This window comes from Scyliorhinus canicula, chromosome 1 (genome assembly GCF_902713615.1).
Source record: "Scyliorhinus canicula chromosome 1, sScyCan1.1, whole genome shotgun sequence".
NCBI classification, from domain to species: Eukaryota; Metazoa; Chordata; class Chondrichthyes; order Carcharhiniformes; family Scyliorhinidae; genus Scyliorhinus; species Scyliorhinus canicula.
The window spans coordinates 153,376,977-153,398,771 of record NC_052146.1 but is presented as its reverse complement, the minus strand read 5'-3'; the positions used below and the strand labels follow the sequence as shown (position 1 = coordinate 153,398,771).

General features: G+C 48.1%; 1 protein-coding gene across 3 annotated transcripts in view; it reads left to right on the top strand.

Annotated features, from left to right (window-relative positions):
- Positions 1-21,795, top strand: part of LOC119968642 (ephrin type-A receptor 7-like) — a 768,833-nt gene that overhangs the window by 454,733 nt on the left and 292,305 nt on the right. For 2 of the 3 annotated variants that reach the window (XM_038801273.1, XM_038801267.1), the window contains exon 5: positions 1,328-1,663. The exons of the other annotated variant lie outside the window; for it this stretch is intronic. In XM_038801273.1, the coding sequence (XP_038657201.1) occupies positions 1,328-1,663 (336 nt within the window). The remainder of the gene's footprint in view (positions 1-1,327; positions 1,664-21,795) is intronic. 3 annotated transcript variants of the gene reach the window in all.

Genomic DNA, 21,795 nt, shown 5'->3' with positions numbered 1-21,795 from the left:
AATATTGTGTGCAGTTTGTGCCTGCTTACGTGAGGAAGGATATTCTTGCACAGAAGATTTACCAGACTGATTCTTGGGATGGTAGGACTGACGATCAGGAGTGAGTCGATTAGGATTGTATTCGCTTGTGTTGAAGTGGGAATCTATAGAAACCTATAAAAATCTAACAGGACTACCCAGGGTAGATGCAGGAATGATGTCCCTGATGGTGGGGGAAGTCCAGAACCAGCGGTCACAGTCTGAGGATACGGGATAGACCATTTCGGTTTGAGATGAGGAGAAATTTCTTCACCCAGAGAGTCGCGACTACATAAAGCAGTTGAGGCCAAAGCATTGTGTTTTCCAGAAGCAGGTAGAAATAGCACTAGGGGCAAAAGGGATCAAAGGAAACGGGGGAGGCGGGAACAGGCTATTGAATTGGATGGTCAGCCACGATCATTGAGCAGGCTCGAAGGGCCGAATGGCGTCCTCCTGTTCCTATTTTCTATGTTTCTATGTTTCATGCCGGCTGCGATCACTGTTGCCTCCTTGCCTTGCCCCACGGTGACATTGTGGCCTATGCCATGATTGGAAACCACAGGCCATGGACACCCTGGGTGAAGATAGATGAGTGATGTGACTGGCAGTGTTCTATGCCTTTAATTTCTGCGGCCTCCAAGCAACCCTATGTTGAAGAGTTGAATCGCCCCCTCCATCCCACCCCACACCCACCAAGCCTTGCTGCGTTTGGACTTAGTATTTCACCAATGGGTTATTGAAAGTCTGGCAACTCAGTACGAAACATAGTTTTTTTTTCCACATGGCAGTGAAAATGTCAGTACAAATAGAAAGTAGGACAAAGGTTTACCTCAAGGGACTTCAATTTTTAATAAACTGTTTTCTCTTTCATTAGTGAAAGGCTTTACCCAAACACAACGAAACACAAACACAGTGCAAGTCTTATTCTATAAGCACAGCGCCACTTACTGTTAACAAATTTGAATGGAAATATCTCACTTCAGTCACAGTTATATCAGCATTTTAAATGCATGCACTTCGAGGTCATTTAGATGGACAAGCTATTTCAGCAGTTACATTATCAGGTCCCTTCCTGTGGAAATAGTAGTTATGCTAGGTAAGAATGTAGGATTGACAGCAAATCTCACCACATTAATTGTACATCTTCCCCGAATCTGCAATAGAATCAATCATCAGGACAATTAAAATGAGCTGAATATCAAATGCATGGTTAGCATCAACAGATTGGCTGAAACGGCAAGTGCAATAGAGAAAGAACCGCTTTTTGCTCCTGCACTTGACGCTCTTGCTCTGTTTCGTTCCCCCACAGAACCCCCAACTGCTCCGCAAACTCTCGGTTACAGCACCAGGCAGTCGGCGGTGGTCTTAGACTGGAAACCCCCCGAGGACAGTGGGGGTCGGACAGATATCACATACAACGCCCTGTGCAGCAGGTGTGCGGTGACCCTCCAGGCGTGCGGGCCCTGCGACAGCCGCATTGAGTTTGTCCCCCAGCAACTGGGATTGGTCGATACGGCCGTCACTGTGGTTAACCTGTTGCCGTACGTCAACTACACCTTCAGGGTGGAGGCTGTGAACGGAGTATCGGACCTGAGTCCCGCTCCGCGGATGTACGTGGAGATTACGGTGGCCATGAGCCAAGGAGGTGAGTGCCGGTAGTTTCTGATTATCAGTTGAAAAGTTCTTTCTGAAATTTCTCCAGCTGGTAGTTTATTTTGTTGTGGACTGTAGGATGTTACTCAACAAAGTTTACTGGGGGCCAAGCAAGAAGGGTGATTTATAAAACGGTGTGAAGACCTCTCGATTGGCGGATTCGTGTTTTAAGTCAGGAACATATGAACAGTAATGATTGTCACTGGGTCCTTGAGTCGTTTGCAATTGGAAGCTTATTCTGAACCACAACACTTCTAGACGACTTTGCGCTGGGTTCCCACTTGTTACGCAGCCGGACTCAGGCTGGATAACGGCCTATTGGTATTGAGTGGCAAGGTGCACCGTGATGTCAAAACCTCCAGTTCAACTTTAAAGAAACCATCAGCCTTGACCTTTTTTCCCACAACCCGTTAATTATGGTAGACAGGTGGATTATGCCAAGCTGCACATTTATTCTACCTGTACCTCCCAACCTTTCCCCAGTTTACATTGGTCGAGAGGGTGGCAAGCTACATTTTGTTGGTCAGAGAGTGTGAGTAATGATCCCTCTCCACCTCCCTAGTGCCCTGAAAACTCACTCATTGGAGGCCCATGTCTTGTCCACAGCATTTAAAATAAAATGTGATGAGATTTTTTGGACGCGTCCACTCCATTATTTTAGTCAGAGAGTTTTGCAGCACAGAAAGAGACCCTTTGGCTCATTGTGCCTGCACCGGCCAGCAAGCACCTATCTATCCTCATTGTGGCTCTTGTCCCGATTTCTGTCGTGGTGGGATTTGGATTTGGATTCAGATTTGTTTTATTGTCATGTGTACCGAAGTACAGTGAAAAGTATTGTTCTGTGTTCAGTCCAGACAGATCATTCCATACATAAAAATAAAACAGAGGACATACATAAATACACAATGTAAATACAAAGACATAGGCATTGGGTGAAGCTGGTATGATGGTGGTCATCTTGATACAGGTGAGAACCACGGAACAGAGTAGGGAGAGTATTAGTGAGTGCGCAGAGTGACCCTCCACCCAGGAAGAGAAGCGAGGCTCCTCATGTAGCCAGAGCGGTGGGTGAAAGTCCAACACAAAGCAGAAAATCATGATTGTTGTAGATTTGCGTGTGGCTTGACTATGGAGAAACAACTGCAGCAGTATGAGTTTAGATTGCACATTTATCCTCCAAATATTACTGCAAATGGATTTTGAGAAATGTTTTTTGAAAAATGGTCTGCAGGAGGCTATCCCGACTCAAGGGAGCTTTCCTGCAGCATCCTGCTTAATATTTACCACTCCAACCAACATGACTGAAATAGTCTCCAAACATATATCTCATTGCTGATTGTAGGATCTCTCTGTGTGCAAATTAACTGCCATATTTTGCTACATTAAAGCAATGACTAAACTTCAAGGGTACTTCATTGGTTGTGAACTACTTTGAGATGTCCCTTGGGCTGGAAGGGAGCTCCAAAAATGCAAGCTGGGGTTACACTTCAATGAGCATATCTCTCCCCAGTCCTTATCACATGGTGAGGAAAAATGTCAACACCAACCGTCGGTATAAAATGTTTCCATTCATTTATGGGCAGGGGTTTAATGATGCTCCTTCCCAGCAGGATATCATGGTCTTGCCGAAGTAAACGGCAATTTAAATGGTTGCAGCAGCTGCCAGGCAGGGGATAAAATTCTGCCCTATGACTCGGGGGAAGAGATCAGAAAGGGATCTTCTCCCCCCCCCCCCCCCCCCCCCCCCTCCCCCCGAAGGTGGCTTGCAATTTTAAATTTTAGCTGGTGATGTGCCTCTCCCAGAAGATTGTGCGGCTTTTGAGTTGAGTTTGTATGGTGATACCCAAGGCATCACTGGTTTTGTGGGACAGGCTGGATAAAACGGTCCCAGAAGATCTTTGCCTATCTTTCGTGGTTCATATGACAAAATTATTTTTGGAATCTGAGGAGCTTCTATGAAGATTGAGCTTTTGGCTTTAAATAATTGAAAATATCTGATATTTTTGTTAAATACTTTCAGATTCTGTAAGTTTTGTGTGAAGGGTAATCAGAGGGCCCCTGTGAATTGTTCAAGACTTCCATATATCTTTGGTTCATACTGGGCTATTGATTGGAGTCAAAGCGATTACATAAGCCGCTGCTGAAAATAATTAAAGGGAAGGTTTTGTGCTCGGAGGTGGCTGAGCATCCATTCTACATTGCAAGTGTGAATTGTTGTGAATGGACTGATTTCAATCCTTCAAGCAGTACATTGAGAGGGAGAACTGGACTTTGACATGTATAACTTTGGGAGCAAATTGAAAGAGCTTCCTGATAAGCTGAAAGCAGGCATTAGTGGTTTTATGCAATCTCTTTTTTTTTCAATAGGTGCTTTTGTTGTACATTCTGACTGAAAAAAAAAATGCCTTTGGTTTAATCCCAGGAGCGTCTATCTGAACTGGACTCTAATCGAAACTGTGCCCACTTAAGCTGCAGAAACAGCAGTGCACAATTTTGTCTCCCAAGCCTTTGTTTCCCCTAGATATTGAAATAGGTATTATCCTTATCAGACGTACGGGTGCTGTCATGCTCGCAAAAGCTGGATCTGTAGCCTGTTACATTGAAAGCTTATGCTATTCATCTATTGCTACTCGTAAGCACACTCCAAAAACAAAACCATTTTCCTACACTTGTGGGCTGCAATGATTATTAATTAATTAATTCTGAAAGAAGGTGTGCTTCTGTTTTCTTATCTTCTTAAAAATATTTAATGCTACCTATAGAATCATAGAATTTAGAGTGCTCTTGGAACGAGCACCCTACCCAAGGTCCACACCTCCACCCTATCCCCATAACCCAGTAACCCCACCCAACACTAAGGGCAATTTTGGACACTAAGGGCAATTTATCATGGCCAATCCACCTAACCTGCACATCTTTGGACTGTGGGAGGAAACCGGAGCACCCGGAGGAAACCCACGCACACACTGGGAGAATGTGCAGACTCCGCACAGACAGTGACCCAAGCCAGGACTCGAACCTGGAGCTGTGAAGCAATTGTGCTAACCACAGTGCTACCGTGCTGCCCAAAGACACAATACCTCCTCCTTTTCAATCATAGAATCATAGAATCTACAGGGCAGAAGGAGGCCATTCAGCTCATCGCGTCTGCACCATCTCTTGGAAAGAGCACCCTACCCAAGCCCACACCTCCACCATATCCCCATAATCCCGTAACCCCACCCAACACTAAGGGCAATTTAACATGGCCAATCCTCCTAACCTGCACATCTTTGAACTGTGGGAGGAAGCCCACACACACACGGGGAGAACGTGCATACTCCGCACAGACAGTAACCCAGGCCGAGAATTGATCCTGGGACCCTGGAGCTGTGAAGCAATTCTGCTAACCACTATGCTACCGTGCTGCCTGTATCTAGACTTCCCAATGTAAGTTCTTGCAGTTAGATGATCTCTATTGACTGCTTTGACAGTTCTTCAGCATGAACCTGAACAGAAAGGCCAGAGGTGTAAAGTGATAGCTGTGTGCTGGGAACGTTACAGACACCTTCTGGTTGCTGGGTTCCAAAGAGGTTATATTGTGCACGATTTAACGGAAACATTTTGAAGTGTAATTTTGGCCGCGATTGGCGGGTGTTTCTCGATGCTTTGGCGAGATCTTGCCTTATACTTAATGGCACTTAGTGCTGAAAATGAGCCCCGATGAGCTTCATGACATTGCTGGCTGTCTCGCCATATGATTTGCCAGACTCGTGCCTCAGTGTCTCGCCGCTAACAAAGGGGAGCTGATTTTAAATGCTGCCTCACCACTCACTCCCAGTCAACACGCAGGCAGGGAAGCACACAGTCATGCTCCTCGCTTTGCGTATGCCGACCGAGACAGGCTCCTGGATTCTTGGCATGAGAGATCGGGCCATCCTGTTCCCCCGAGTGGGTCATAAGACCAGCAACAAGGCCACCAATACTGCCTGGGAGGCAGTGGCAGCGACTGTCAGTGCAGGAAACATGACCAGGAGGAGCACTGTCCAATGTCGGAAGAATACCAACGACATCCACCGAGCTGCAAGGGTAAGTTACCACCTCTTCTCCTGGCATCAATTCCACCTGCTGTGCCACTAATTCTGCGCCCCGCCCCCTCCCAAATCACTGGATTACACCTTCCCCATGTCTGATTTTTGTGCTTGTTCCTCAGCACTCACCCCTGCAGGAGAAGGTAGCCCATAATAAGCAACACAGGGGGATGAGTACCAGAAATCCTCACCTCCTATGAGGAACAGGCCCTGGAGATCGCGGGATTGACTGAGGAGAGAGCAGTCACTGACAGCGAGGTTGCCCTGCGCCTTAGAGGTTAGGATCCACTACACCTTTATCCTGATAATCTGTGTCAAGTGAGTTGTTCATGTCAGACAAAATGATCCTTCCCCCTACTGACCACGTGTCCATTGTCTCTCAGGATCTTCAGCTTTTGGAGACCACCATTGTGGCATCACAGCTATCACCCCCCACCTTCCACCAGCGTAGAGACGCACACCTCGGTGCGCAACATTAGTGGACAGGTTTTGGATCGGATTGGATTTGTTTATTGTCACACGTACTGAGGTACAGTGAAAATAATTTATCTGCGAGCAGTTCAAACAGATCATTTAGTACATAAAAATAAAAGAAAACAAAAGAAAATACATCAAAGGGCAACACAAGGTCCACAATGTTAATACATAGACACCGGCATCGGGTGAAGCGTACAGGAGTGTAGTATTAACCAGTTCAGTCCATCAAGAGAGTCGTTTAGGAGTCTGGTAACAGCGGGGAAGAAACTGTTTTTGAATCTAGAAGTTGTTTTTGAATCTGTTTTTGATGCTATCTGGTGAGCACCAGACAGCTGCTGATGCACATCAGATGGAGCAGGAACATCCAGGGGAGTTAGCAGTCGGAAGTCTGCTCGATGCAAGGACTCTGTTGAGTTCTAGTCAGACACCGAGCCTCTAGGTAAGGTTACCCCAGAGTTGATGCAGATGCCAGGACACAGCCATAAGATTCAGGATGGGATGTCACCAACATTCCAGCGAGTGCATAGCTGATTGAAGGAGTCCCAATGGCTACTCGTCGAGGAGACCCCAGCCAGGCTTCAAACAACACAAGTCCCCACAAACAGGGATCAGGTGGAGCGACACTGGGGGTCTCCCAGGCGATTGGAGTTTCCGGGTGACCAGCCTCCAAGCAGGGTGGCATCCGAGCACTGCTGGTGCCACTAGGGAACCTGGCAGCTCCACCTGGGCATCCTAGCAGTGCCACCCAGGGTCCACTGTGCCAGGGTGCCCAGGTGGCACTGCCAGACTGACAGAGGCACTGACAAGGTGCCAGGCAGGCAATGCCAAGGTGCCAAGCTAGCATTTTGTCTGTTGCGGGATCAGGCACAGCATTATGTGGTGGGGTGCATTGGAGCTCGAGGACCACTGCCCCACAGGTGTGTTCGGGCATTGGTCACGTCAGGGGCTTGAGAGATCTGGGCACCATTTAAAAATGATTGGGAATAAAGATTCCGAATAAATCTATCATCATAGTTTTGCATTCCGAAAGAAGAATTTAAATTCGGAAGTATTTTTGGCGTGGTGCATCTTTAATCACTTTGGTCTTCTCCTTCATAGGGTGCAGCCCTTTGGTGTCTACCCTGAATCCTAAGTATGTCACTTCCTGAGTTGGAAGGTACACTTTTATCATTTCAGCCTTACTCCAGTCTTCGTAAATCTCTTTAATTCTTCTTTGAGATTTGCGAGGTGCACCTCTTCAGAACCCCTTTAGTTAGTACATCATCTAGATAACAAACACCTTTGGTACGTCCTTTAGTAAACTTTCCATTGTGTGCTGGAATATTGCACAGGCAAATGATTCTCCAAAGGGTAGTAGTCATGGGCGGGATTCTCCCGCAACTGGCCGGATGGCCTGGCGCCAAGAGCGGCGCGAACCATTCCGGCGTCGGGCCGACCGGAAAGTGCGGAATCCTCTGCACTTCTGGGGGCTAAGCCAGCGCCGGAGGGGTTGGCCCTGCGGCAACTGGCTGGCAAAGGGCTGGCGTGAGTTGGCACATGCGCAGAACCGCCGGCGTGGTTCCATGCATGCACAGACCAGCCGGCATGTTTCCTGCGCATGCGCAGGGGGTTACTTCTCTACGCCGGCCATGACGGAGCTCTACACAGGCTGGCGCGGAAGGAAAGAGTACCCCCATGGCACAGGCTCGCTCACAGATCGGTGGGCCCCGATCGCGGGCCGGACCACCATGGGGTCCCCCCCGGAGACGGATCCCCCCCCCCCCCCCGCTCTCCCGAGGACCCCGCTAGACAGCCAACAAGCTAGGTCCCGCCATGATGGATCATGTCCATTTCATGCCGGCGGGATTGGCCAGGAAACGACGGCCGCTCGGCCCATCAGGGCCCGGAGAATTGCCGGGGGATCGCTGCCAACGGCCCCCGACCGGCGCAGCGTAAACCCCGCCCCGTCCATAAACCGGTGCTGGAGAATACAGCAGCAGGCATCGGCACAGCGGGGCGGGATTCACGTCACCCCCCCCCCCCCCCCCCCCGAGGATTCTCCGACCCGACAGGGGGTCAGAAAATCCCGCCCCCAGGTGTATTGGTACAAGCGTTTGTTTGTGTTTATGATAGCAAATTCCCTGAATGTTTCATCTAACTCTAATTGTAGTTACGCATGACTCATATCAGGTTTAATGTCAGTTAAACCTTCTGCTAATCTGGCGTAGAAATCTTCAATCCTTGGTATTAGGTGCCAGTCCAACTTGGCTGCCTGATTCGTAGCTTAGTTTGTAGTCCCCGCATAGTCTGACCGTTCTTTCTGTCTTCATTACTGGCACGCTTGGAGCTGCCAACACCAATAACTTTACCGGTTTGATAATACCTAATTCTTCTAGTCGCTTGAGTTCAGATTCAATCTTCTTGATTGAGCAGCACGGTAGCACAAGTGGATAGCACTGTGGCTTCACAGCGCCAGGATCCCAAGGTTTGATTTCCCGCTGGGTCACTGTCTGTGCGGAGTCTGCACATTCTCCCCGTGTTAGTATGGGTTTCCTCCGGGTGCTCTGGTTTCCTCCCACAGTCCAAAGACATGCAGGTTAGGTGGATTGACCTTGCTAAATTGCCCTTAGTGTCCAAAATTGCCCTTAGTGTTGGGCGGGGTTATTGGGTTACAGGGATAGGGTGGAAGTGAGGGCTTAAGTGGATTGCTGCAGACTCGATGGGCTGAATGGCCTCTTTCTGCACTGTATGTTCTATGTTCTTGTTCACAGCAAGGGGACTGGTTGAACATGGCTTCCGGATCCACATAAATTTTTGCTTTGAGGTCATGGATCTTGCACAACACATTTTGGAAATCCTCCTGATAATAAAAGCTTCATTCATTTAGTTGAAATACTTCCAACCAATTTAATTTAATTTTGCAAAGCCAATACCAGCCCATCAGACCTGGCCCTTAGCGGGGCAGCACGGTGGTGCAGTGGTTAGCACAGCTGCCTCACGATGCTGAAGTCCCACATTCGATCACGGCTCTGGGTCACATTCCGTGTGGAGTTTGCACATTCTCCCCGTATTTGCATGGGTTTCACCCCCACAACCCAAAGATGAACAGGGTAGGTGGATTGGCCATGCTGAATTGACCTTTAATTGGAAAAAATGAAAAATAGCCTCCACTACTATTAGGTCAGTTGAGCTGACTGGTGACAGTAGCTTACAGGGGTTGTGGCCATTCCTAGGTTTTCTAAAACTTCCCCAGTATATGTTGCTAGGCTGGCTGATGTGTTTCTTACCTTCAGGGCTGGACTTCACTCTGCAGATAACAATACGTTTGCTCATTTACAAATGTAGTGGAGGCCCCCCCGTGTCTATCTACATTCTAAGAGGCTGACCATTTCCTATCACTACAATCTTAATTTTTGCTGTTCTGCCCACTTTTATGTTGTTTCAACTGTACATCTCAAGCTTCATCTTCAGGATTATTCTCAACACTGTGTGCTGGAGATTTTTTCGTGGCCTCCTGTGGGCTTTGCCTAGTCTTACATTTCCATCCAATGTGCCCCCTTTTGGTGCAGGTATAGCGTGTCACATCCCTGAATTTACATTTTCCTGGGGGGTGATCTCCTCCACACTGGTACCATTCTTTATAGCTCCTGGTCTGCGTACCAAATTCACTATATCTCTGCACTCTCTTTTGCTCCAGGCCACTTTGCTGCATGGTTTCTGCACCAGCAATCTCTGGCGCCACGACTGTCAGTGGCTTCCCGTCAAACCTAGTGGACTCACCTGGTTATACACTCTGCAACTCCCTCGCTCTCTGAGTGAGTTCTAATGTCTTCTTTAAGGTATTCTCTGCCTCTGCTAGGATTATTTTTTGCATGGCTGCGTCATTGACACCACAGACCAGCCTGTTTCTCAACATGTCGTTTAGTGCAGACCTGAACTCGCATTGTTTTAGGCACGCTACGAGCACCATAATCATCACCCCTGAAGCCCTTCTTGTTCAATTGAATTTGTAACATTGCATTATTATCAAGGGCTTTGGGTGGTAACGACCCTTAACTAACTCTACTAGCTCCTCAAATGTTTTGGAGTCGGGGGCATCCGACAATGTCAGATTCCAAATTACATTGTCAGTGGGAACCCCAAAGACCATCAGTAGAATTACCTGCTGTTTTTCCTTCCCCCCCCCTCCACCCAATTTAATTTGCCTTGAAAAAGTAACAGACATCTACGTAAAGCAGCCATTACTCCGTATGGAGGGCGAATTATGCTAGTTTATAAAAAGGGCCATTGCCACTTATGGACCGTGGAATGATAGAGAAGTTGGGAGGTCCGCTCTCCCAACTTTCATAACTGCACGAAGGCACTCCTGTTGATCCTCGTCGCCAATGTAATATCCTGACAAATGGACAACCATCAAGTTGATTAACAAATTAACGATTTATTAAGGAAACTATATACAGTGAGATTAAAGCTACCATGTTCCAGGACTCCAAACTCCTAACTAACTGGGAACCCGTGTCCCCCCCCCCCCCCCCCCCCCCCCCACACCCCCAGGGTTTGCGCACTCCAGCCTCATTGGCTGATTGGGCCTCATGAGCCTCCGGGGACTCCTCTCCTTAAAGGGACATGCTGCCACAAATAGAAATGGGGAATGATAAAGGCAAGAAGGCCCTTTGGGAGTAATGTACACGTGCCCTAACAGCTATCACATGATAGGACAGGGTATCAAAAAAGAAATAATGGGAGCTTGTCAGAAGGATATGGCAATTATCATGTGGGATTTTAATCGACATGTAGGCTAGAAAAATCAAATGAGTAAAGGTAGTCTAGATGAGGAATTTGTGCAACATTTTCAAGATGGTTTCATAGAACAGCATTTTCTGGCACTAACCACAGAGCAGGCTATACTAGACCTAGTGTTGACCACAAAACATGATTAATTAATGACCTCAGAGTGAAGGTGCCCCTAGATAACAATGATCATCTTATGAATACATTTTACATCCAGTTTGAAGGAGAGAAGAGGGAGTAATATTTTCAGCCTAATTAAGGGCAATTATGAGGGCATGAAAGCAGAGCTCACGCAAGTGAAGTGGCAATTTAGGTTAAGGGATAGCTCAATAGAGGTCCAATGGTGGACAGAACACACAGAACAGATATATTCCCACAGGAATCGTTGGTAACAAAAAAATGTTAACTATGGTATCAAACTTGAAGAAAAAGTATATAATTGCACAAAGGTGGATGACAGGTCAGAAGATTGGACAGAATATAAAAAAACGGCAAAATATAACCAAAAAGATTAATAAGGGGGGAAATTAGAGAATGAGAGAAAGCTAACTGGAACTATAAAGCAGACAGTAAGAACTTCTACAGATTAAAAAAAAAACTTAACAGAATAAGTGTTAGTCCTATAGAAAGTGAGTCTGGTGAATTAATAATGGAAAATAAGGAGATGGCAGATAAATTTGAACTGATATTTTGGTTGAACTTCACTATAGAGGAGACAAATAACATTCCAGAAACAGCGGTAAATGACGAAATGGAAGAGAGGGGGGAACTCAAGAAAATTGCAATCACCAGGGAAGTGATATTTAGCAAATTGGTGAAGCTGCGATTGACAAGTCCCTGAGTCCTGATGGATTTCATCCAAGGACCTTAAAAGAAGTGGTTAGCGAGAGATAGTTGATGTTTTAGTTTTCCCAAATTCACTAGATTGAAAAATAGCAAATAATAGCAAATGTGACTCCTTTATTCAAAAAGAATGGGAGACAGAAATCAGGAAACTACAGGCCAGTTATTTTAACATCTGTCGCAGGGAAAATGTTAGATGCTTTATTAAAGATGTTATAACAAGGCACTTAGTTATATTCAAAGTAATCAGGCTGAGTCAACATGGTTTTGTGAAAGGGAAATCAAGTTTAACCAATTTATCGGGGTTCTTTGAAGAAGTAACATGTGCTGTGGATTAAGGGGCACCAGTACTGTGTTTAGATTTTCAGAAGTAATTTAATAAGGTTCCCGCATCAGGTCATTGCAGAAAATAAAAGCTCATGGTGTAATGGGTAACATATTGACAATGGATAGTAGATTGATCAACAACAGGAAACAAGCACATAGGCATAAATGGATTATTTTGTGGTTGGCAAGATGTAACGAGTGGTGTGCCACAGGGAACAGTGCTGGGGCCTCAACTCTTTGTAATTTAGAGAAATGATTTTGTTGAAGGGACAGAAAGGATGGTTACTAAATTTGTTGACAGCACAATGATACAAAGGAAAGTAAGTTGTGAAAAGGATATAAGCAGGCTTCAAAGAGACATAGATAGGTTACGTACGGAGACAAAGATCTGGCAAATGGAATATAATGTGGGAAAATGTGAAATAATCTGTCTGGCAAGAAGAATAAAAAAGAATCATATTATTTAAATGGTGAGAGATTGCAGAGCACTGAGATGCTGAGAGATCTAGAGGTCCTTGTAAATGAATTGTAAAAGGTCAGCATGCAAGTAAGGCAAGTAACTAAGAAGGCTAATGGAATGTTATCATTTATAATGAGGGGAATTGAATGCAAAAGTAGGGAAGGGAGGTCATGCTTCATTTATATGGGGGATTGGTGAGACCACATTTCGAGTACTGTGCATAGTATGGTCACTTTATTTAAGGAGGGTTGGAAATGCATTCCAAGCAGTTCAGAGAAAATTTATTTGACTAATGTCTGGAATGCACAGGCTGTCTTATGAGGAAAGGTTAGACAGGCTAGGCTTGTATCCGCTGAAGTTTTGAAGAGTAACAGGCAACTTGATTGAAACGTTATCAGCGGGATACTCCCTTCTGGGGTCTAAGTTCCCACGCCGGCAGGAGAACCGGCTCCAACCACTCCAACGTCAACAGCCCCTGAAAGTGTAGAATTCTCCACACCTTCGGGTGCTAGATGGACACGGAGGGGTTGGCGCCGCTCCAGCTGGCGGCGAAGAGATGGCACAAGTTTGCGCATACGGCAAAGGGTTGGTGTGATCTCGCGCCTGCGCAGACCGGCCGGCGTATTTTGCCGCATGCGCGGCGGGTTTTCTGCTCCGCGCCTGCCATGGCGGAGCCCTGCAGGGGCTGGCGCGGTAGGAAGGAGTGCTCCTATGGCACAAGCCCACCCGCAGATCGCTGGGCCCTGATTGCGGGCCAGGCCACCGTGGGGACCCCCCCCGGGGTCGGATCCCCCCCCTCCCCTCCACCCCCCACCCCCCGAGGACCGCCCCAGCTGACTTACCTGCCAGGTCCCGCCGTGTAGGACCATGCGTAACCCACGCCGGCAGGACTGGCCAAAAACGGACGGCCGCTCCGGAGCCTGGAGAATTGCTTGGGGGGTGGGGGGGGAGTGGTGCTGCCAATGGCTCCCGACCAGCATGACGTGAAATCCGCCCCCGCCCGAAAACCGGCACCGGGAGAATACGATAGTCGTGTCGGGGCAGAATTCGCCCCATTCCCGGGATCCTCTGACCCGATGGAGGGTCGGAGAATCCCGCCGATGAGGTCCAAGGGGACTTGACAGAGAGGATGTGGTAGAATCTAAATCTATTTAAAAATACACTGTTGCCCACTTAACACAGAGATGAGGAGAAACAACATTTCCCCTTGAGATTGTCATGACTCTTTGAATCTCTCTTTCTCAAAGGGCGGTGGAGGCAGAATCTTTGAATATTATTCAGGCAGAAGTTGATAGATTTTTGATAAGCAAGGGGGTAAAATGTTATTGGGGGAAGGCAGGAATGTAGAGTGGATGTTACAGTCTGATCAACCATGATCTTATTCAATGGCGGAGCAGGTTTGAAGGGTTGAATGACCTTCACCAGCTCCTAACTCATTTGTTGATTGCACCCAAAGGTCTAAAGTTTAATTAGGCTTGAGCGATGTTCTCTGTTGATCCTGAGAATGAGGGAGTTTAAACAGCAAGATAAGTACATAGATGCAAAGAAGGATGTGCTGATAGGTTTGGGTAGGAGACAGCTCCTTTCTTTTCTTCTGCATCTGCAGAAGAACAGGATGGGCAGCACGGTGGCAAAGTGGTTAGCACAGTTGCGTCACAGCTCCAGGGTCCCAGGTTCGATTCCCGGCTTGGGTCACTGTCTGTGCGGAGTCTGCACGTTCTCCCCGTGTCTGCGTGAGTTTCCTCCCACAGTCCAAAGATGTGCAGGTTAGGGGGATTAACTCTTCTAAATTGCCCTTAATGTCCAAAAAAAAGGTCAGGTGGGGTTACGGGTTATGGGGATAGGGTGGAGGTGTGGGCTTAAGTAGGGTGCTCTTTGCAAGAGCCGGTGCAGACTCATTGGGCCAAAAGGCCTGCTTCTGCACTGTAAATTCTATGATTCTATGAACAGAGCTTTTGGTTTAGCTGGCCTGTTTCTGTCCTGTAAATTTGATTACAACTTTTTTCTCATTTTAATTTAATGAGGCTTTGGTCCCTGTTGAGAGGCAGCAACTGTGGTGATTTTTACTTGTGGTGCGTGGACCCTGCCTCAGTTTCTATTACTTTCTGGATACACAAGGCTCTGACTTTCAGCATTCTTATGCTATTATATTCATCTGATGAACAGTAAGAAGCCTCCTATCCATCCAGCACATCGGAACATGGAAATTAGGAGCAGAAGTAGGCAATTCAGCCCTTCAAGCCTGCTCCGCCATTCAATCAGATAATGGCTGATCTCTTCCTGGTCTGTACACCATAATGTAAAGAAGCCAGCCTTTCTTCTCTCCTGCCCCCCATTACCCACTGTCCATCCCCGCCCCCACATCATTGCCCCCACCTCCCTAGACCCAGTCCCATGAAACCCTGGCTACGATCTTTCCGGTTTCACTGTCCCACTGTTGGATGCTGGGCTAGGTTAGAGGTCTTTCATATTGGGTCAGCTGCCATTTTGAGGCAGTTCTTGCAGAAGCTTTTAAAAAAGGTGGGAGATTCTTCATTGACGAAACTGCATTTATTATTCACATTTAGTTCCTCTGGGACCATTGAGTCACTGTCTTCTGTAAACAGTGTTGCTCGTTATGCTTTCCCTTAATTTTCTCTGTTTTAATTACCTTTGCTCAAGAGTCGCCAGGTATCTTTCTGATACCACCACAAGGTTCAAAACCGAATTCTGATCAATGACTTGATACACCAGTTAGTAAGTTTGAAATCAATGCACATTTATTTACACACACAGTCAATTATTACTCATGCACAAACTCTACTCACTAAACTACAACTACTACTAAAAGCTACTACTACTACTTAGCTTCGAGTGGCCCAATCAGTCAGAGGAACAATGGCCGTTGTCCGGTTCTGATACTGCTGGCTTCGAACTGGTATAGAATAGTAGCTAGGAGCGTCTATCTCGTAGCGTGGGTTGACCTTAGACTTACTTGGCTGGTGCTTGGTGGGCCTCTCGTCGCTGAGAGCCAAATGCCAAGGTGAAGATGGAGAAATAAGAGCGCGCACTGACCTTGGGGACTCTGTTTTATAGCCCCCAGGGTTTCGAGCCCTTCTGGGCGGACCCTGGACTTGGCCCCAATTAATTGGTCCATGTCCCAATCGTTTGTATCGATTCTCTCCAATAACGGGGTCGTTCCCCAATCGCTGGGCGGGCTCTAGGCAACCGTTGGCCTGCCTTTGTTTTAGTCTGCACTGGCGTCGGGGAGTCTGTCCTGGTACCGATTGTTTCAATGTTTCTTTTTGTCCCCGGAGATAGCTCATTACTATGCTAATGGCTTGTAGTTTCAGTTCTGTCTGGGTTCTGCAAGTTCCAATCCACAGGAAACCTTGCACCTGCTTGTTTTTCTAGTGCTGTCCATTTTTCCCTGCACTCTTTGCGAGTATCCATTTTGGAATCGGGGCGTGGCCACCCCAGGTGGCTACAACAGGAGCGCATAGGTCAAACCAGGTATGTGTTCCCCTCCTGGAGGACATTAGAAGATAGAAAGGCTTGCATTTATATAGCACCTTTCATGGCTTCATGGCGGCACAGTGGTTAACACCTCTGCCTCACAGCGCCACTGGTTCAGTTCCAACCTTGGGTCACTGTTTGTGTGGAATTTGCACATTCTCCCTGGCCGGGATTTTCCGAGCCTCTGTGCCGCAATCGCCCTCGGCGCGGGGTGGGGGGGGGGGGCAGAGAATGGGCATCAGACCTGCGATCGGGTCCGACGGCACTCCCGCGATTCTCCAGGGACCGAAGAATCGCCATCAATCGCACACGTGCAGTCGACGCAACGCCGGTTGGGGGCCATTGAAAGAGGCCCCCGTGCCGATTCTCCGCCGACAACTGGCTGAGTTCCCGTCAGCGTGGTTCACTCATGGTTCCACCTGGTGGGCACTTGGAGTGGCGCGGCCGCCCTGGTGGGGAGAGGGGTGATCCGTCACTGGGGGGACCTCCAGGACGTCCAGGCTTGTGATCGGGGGCGGGCGTGATCTCGGGGGGTGGGGGGGGGGGGGGGGGGGGGGGGGGGTGGGGGGGTCTATATTGTAGGGACCGGCCCGCCGGTGCAGGTCTGCCATGCTCCGTGGGGAAGTGCAGGGCCCCTTATTGGCAACCGGTGCAGAGAGGAGCACCATGGGGCTCTTCCAGCCCCCTGCAAAATGGAGAATTAGTTTGGACTCTCTCCAGGAAAGTCGAGAGTGATTCGCACCTGTTTTCTCCTGGACGTGGGGACATAGGTCCATTATCAGAGAATTCCGCCCCCTGTGTCAGTGTGGGTTTCCTCCAGATGCTCAGTTTCCTCCCACAGCCTAAAAATGTGCAGGTTAGGTGGATTGGCCATGTTAAATTGCACCTTAATGTCAAAAAAGATGTGTAGGTTAGATTAAGTGGTTAATGGGATAGGGAAGGGAAGTGAGTTTGGGTGAAGTACGCTTTCAGAGGGTCGGTTTAGACTATGGCCTAATTACCTCCTTCTGCATTGTTGGGCTTCTATGATTCAATGAAGTCCTTTTTGTCACTGTTCCCATGTGGAAAATGGCATCCAGTTTACACTTAGCAAGGTCCCACAAACAGGAATAAGATCGTGACCAAGTAACCTGTTTTAGTTACGTTTATGTGTACTTAATATCGGCCAGGACTGCAGTGGAGTATCAGCTGAGTTTTTCTGCTCGAGAGAGGGAAATGAACATATGAACTTCTAATTCAGAGATGAAAATGCAACAGTGGGTCACAACTGACACAGTTAAGCCAGTTGTGATTTTCCGACCGGCTAGCAGATTTTGTGGCTATTTGCTAATGTCAGAAACAAATCAGCAGATTTATTGAAGTCGCTGCCACAATTTCAATCGCACAGCAAGTTGCCTGTGGCGAACATCTTTGCCAACTTATTTGCCCAACATAATTGAAATCTTAAAACCTCAATTATGTAACAAGTGTTTTGACAGCCAGGCATGTTCTGATTTTTCTCCTGACTGATATTTATATACAGTACTAGTATTTATGGAGCTTGGGGGCTAAGTGCCAATTGCAAGCTAGATTGTGAAATAGACAGGGGTGGGGGTGGGGGGGGGGGGGGGGGGGGGTCGTAAACAGTGTGCATACTGTTCTCTTCATAACATTGATGTATCCATTGATACTTTTTCCGTACAGACTCATATCAATCCTATTAAATCAGACCAGTACCTTCTGCCCCTATGTACTGCAATCTATCCCTATCTTTTCATATTATCAGGAAGCTGGGAGACGTGAAACTGTTACTAGAGACAGGACAAGCCTCAGCAATTTGCTATATTTATTAAGCTGAGACTCAAAGACATATTTTGGGTTATCATCAGGCCCGACACTTCAGAGCGTGCCATCCAAACAATGCCCATCCTCGGTTACTAACCAAATTCTATCTGTCAGTTCATTAAAACAAAAGACAATAAGGAATTCCTGTTTGTTTTAACATGTTGACTAAATGCAAGATAAAAAGTGAAAGCGTAATAATTCTGAAATTCAATTTAATTTCGGCGTTCATGTGAAACAGAGTAAATCTAATTAAGTACACAAAGGCACGCGTGTGCATATATCTGTACAATAAGCTTTGTGTAAACACCAGACGGAGTTGTTAGCTTGTTTATGTGTGGATAAATGATCTCACTGTCCAATTATCTCTCTTTGTTCCAACAGTGCGGTAACCTGTGGTACGTACAGTTGTCATTTGGTGTGCTATGTTATCATTGTGCAACAGCATCAGAATAACCAAAGACAGTAACAGAATACAGAGACCAGCTGGACTGGATAAAGCTGTATTGGTGTCAGCTCTGAACTGATGGTATTCACGCCTCTGACTTCGACGGTCAAGGGTGTGAATTCCAATCCATAAAAGATAGCCTGAGAATCTCGTACAGCACTGAGCGAGTGTGGCACGACCAGAAGTGTTGTGTTTTGTGGGAGAGATTAAACTGAGGTCCCAGCTGCCTGCCACCGCCCCAAAGCACTGAAAGAAATTACCTGCATCACTGGTGATTGTGAGATCTTGTTGGATGCCGATTGAAAATTAAAAATTTAATAAGGACACGGGGCGTCCATACCAGGTAAAATTAGAAACAAAGTCGATCCTTACGGGTTCCTCTGTGGTCGGTGCCTTGCTGGCCAACCTTTTATACAATACCTAATTGAGATACTCCGCCTCAGGCAGGGGAGCTCGTACTCCACAAGGAGCTCGGGGAAGATATCCATTCCCACCCATAGGTTCCGTGCGGGATATCACAGAAATGTTTTTCAACAATAATTACACTTCGGAGCTTCTCCATTGTCTATAAAGTGCGACGGGTTGTTCTGAAGACTTCAAAAGTGCGAGATGAATGCAATTTCTTTTCCTTTATACCCAACTGTCTGCCTCTACCTTTTGTATTTAATACCTCTAAATCGCAGACCTGGGAATAAACACATCATGCTATGAGAAAAGTATAGAAATCAATATTTTTTAAAAATAGTATTGGATTTAAACATTTTTCATCACAGCCCAAAATGTCATTCCTGCAGCATAAAATTCTATATATTACATTGCTGTTAAAACATAGAAATAGAAGAGGAGGAGGCCAGTCAGCCCCCCCCCCCCCCCCCCCAAACGTGCTCCATTATTCAATATGATTATGGCTGATCCTCTATCTCAAAGTCATTTTCCCATTCTCTCCTCATAACTCATGACGACTTTAGTCTATCTATTTCCTTATTAAATATTTTAGGTGACTTGGCCTCCACATCCTTCTGTGGTAAAAAATTCCACAGGTTCACCATTCTCTGAGTGAAGGAACTTCTCCTCATCTCAGTCCTAAATGGTTGACGCTCTATCTTGAGACTGTGATCTATATGTTTCAATTAGATCCTCTCGTTATTCTAAACTTGAGGAAATACAGGCCCAGTTGACCCAATCCCCCCTCCTATGACAATCCTGCCGTCCCAGAACTCAGTCTGGTGAACCTTGGCTGCAGTCCCTCAATGGCAAGTAAACCATTTCTGAGTAAGGGGACCAGAAACTCCAGGTATGGTCTCCCCAAGGCCCTGTGCAGCTGCAGTAAGACATGCTTAATGAAGGCCAACAAACCATTTACCTTCCTAACTCCTTGCTGCATGTTTGCTTTCAGTGACTGGTGTGAAAGGACACCCAGGTCCCTTTGCAATCGATATTTCTCAATCAATCACCATTTTAAATAATACTCTGCCATTCTGTTTTTCCTACCAAAGTGAATAACTTCACACTTATCCATGTTATTTTGCATCTGCCAGGTATTTGCCCACTCATTCAACTTGTCGAAGATTCCTTGAAGCCTCCGTACATCCTCCTCACCACTCACATTCCCCTCTTGTTTTGCATCATGAACAAATTTGAAATATTACATTTGGTTCCCTCATCCAAATATAATGAGTGGCACGGTAGCACAGTGGTTAGCACAGTTGCTTCACAGTGCCAGAGTCCCAGGTTCGATTCCCAGCTTGGGTCACTGTCTGTGCGGAGTCTGCACGTTCTCCCCTTGTCTATGTGGGTTTCCTCCGGGTGCTCCGGTTTCCTCCCACAAGTCCTGAAAGACGTGTTTGTTAGGTGAGTTGGACGTGCTGAATTCTCCCTTAGTGTACCCGAACATGTGCTGGACTGTGGCCCTAGGGGCTTTTCACAGTAACGACATTGCAGTGTTAATGTAAGCCTACTTGTGACACTCATAAAGATTATTATGAGTGGCCCCGCCTTCTCAACCTTGCCCTCACCTGAGGTGTGGTGATCCTCACGTTAAATCACCACCAGTCAGCTCTCCCCCTCGAAGGGGAAAGCAGCCTAGGCTCATCGGGGACTATGGTAACTTTACTATATTATGCATAGCTGGAATCCAGGCATTAATCCATGCAGTACCAAGCTAGTCACTGTCTGACCCTTCGAAAAAGACCCATTTGATGCCGCGGGATCCGCGCATGCGCAGTGGCACCGGTGCCAACGCGCGCATGCGCAGTGGCTTCCTTCAACCCGCCTGCCCCGATGCAACATGGCGCAGGACTACAGGGGCCAGCGCGGAAGAAAGGAGGCCGCCAGCCAGAGAGGTGGGTCTGTGGATTGGTGGGTCCCGATTGCGGGCTAGGCCACATTGGAGGCCCCCCCCCCGGGTCGGACATCCCCTCCCCCCTCACAGGCCGCCGTCCAACCCTTCCACGCCGAGTTTGTGCTGGCTGAGAGCAGGTGTGGACAGCGCCGGTGGGGCTCGTCCGAGAATCAGCGGGCTGGCCGCGTAGAGTGGCCCCCGACCGGCACCGCGCCAAACATGCTGGTGCCAATGGTGCCGATTCTCCGCCTTTGGGAGAATTGCGTGCCGGCGACGGGACGGCGTGGCGCGATCCGTGCCGATCGCGGGGATTCTCTGGCCTGGCCCAGGGCTGAGAGAATCCCGCCCCCTATGTGGGATTTTGTGAAAAGTTTTGAACCCCCCCCGGCGGGTCGGAGAATCGCTGGGGGGGCGGCGTGAATCCCACCCCCGCCAGCTGACGAATTCTCCGGCCCCCAAAAAATATGGCTGACGTGAATCGTGCCGCCCGGCTCGGAGAATGGCAAGCACCAGCGCGACACTATGGCGCCCGGGGCTGCCCAAATTCTCCCGGCCGGATGGGCCGAAGTCCTGGCCACAGGTCACGTCGGCGTAAATTAAACCACCTATTTAACGGCGTCAACCAGTTGTGATGGTTGACGTCGGCCAGCGCGGAGGGAGATCTCGGCGTGGGGCAGCCAGTCGCAGTTGGTGGGGAGGGTATGTGTGTGTGGAGGGGGGTGGTGGAGTGGGGGGGGGTGTGGAGGGGTGTGTGTGGAGTGGGGTGTGGTGTGGAGTGGGGGTGTGTGGAGTGGGGGTGTGTGTGGAGTGGGGGGTGTGTGTGGAGTGGGGGGTGTGTGTGGAGTGGGGGGTGTGGATTGGGGGGGTGTGGAGTGGGGGATGTGTGGAGTGGGGGGGTGTGTGGAGTGGGGAGAGTGGGGGGTGTGTGGAGTGGGGGGGCTGTGTGGAGTGGGGGGGTGTGGAGTGGGGGGTGTGTGGAGTGGGGGGTGTGGATTGGGGGGGTGTGGAGTGGGGGATGTGTGGAGTGGGGGGTGTGTGGAGTGGGGAGAGTGGGGGGTGTGTGGAGTGGGGG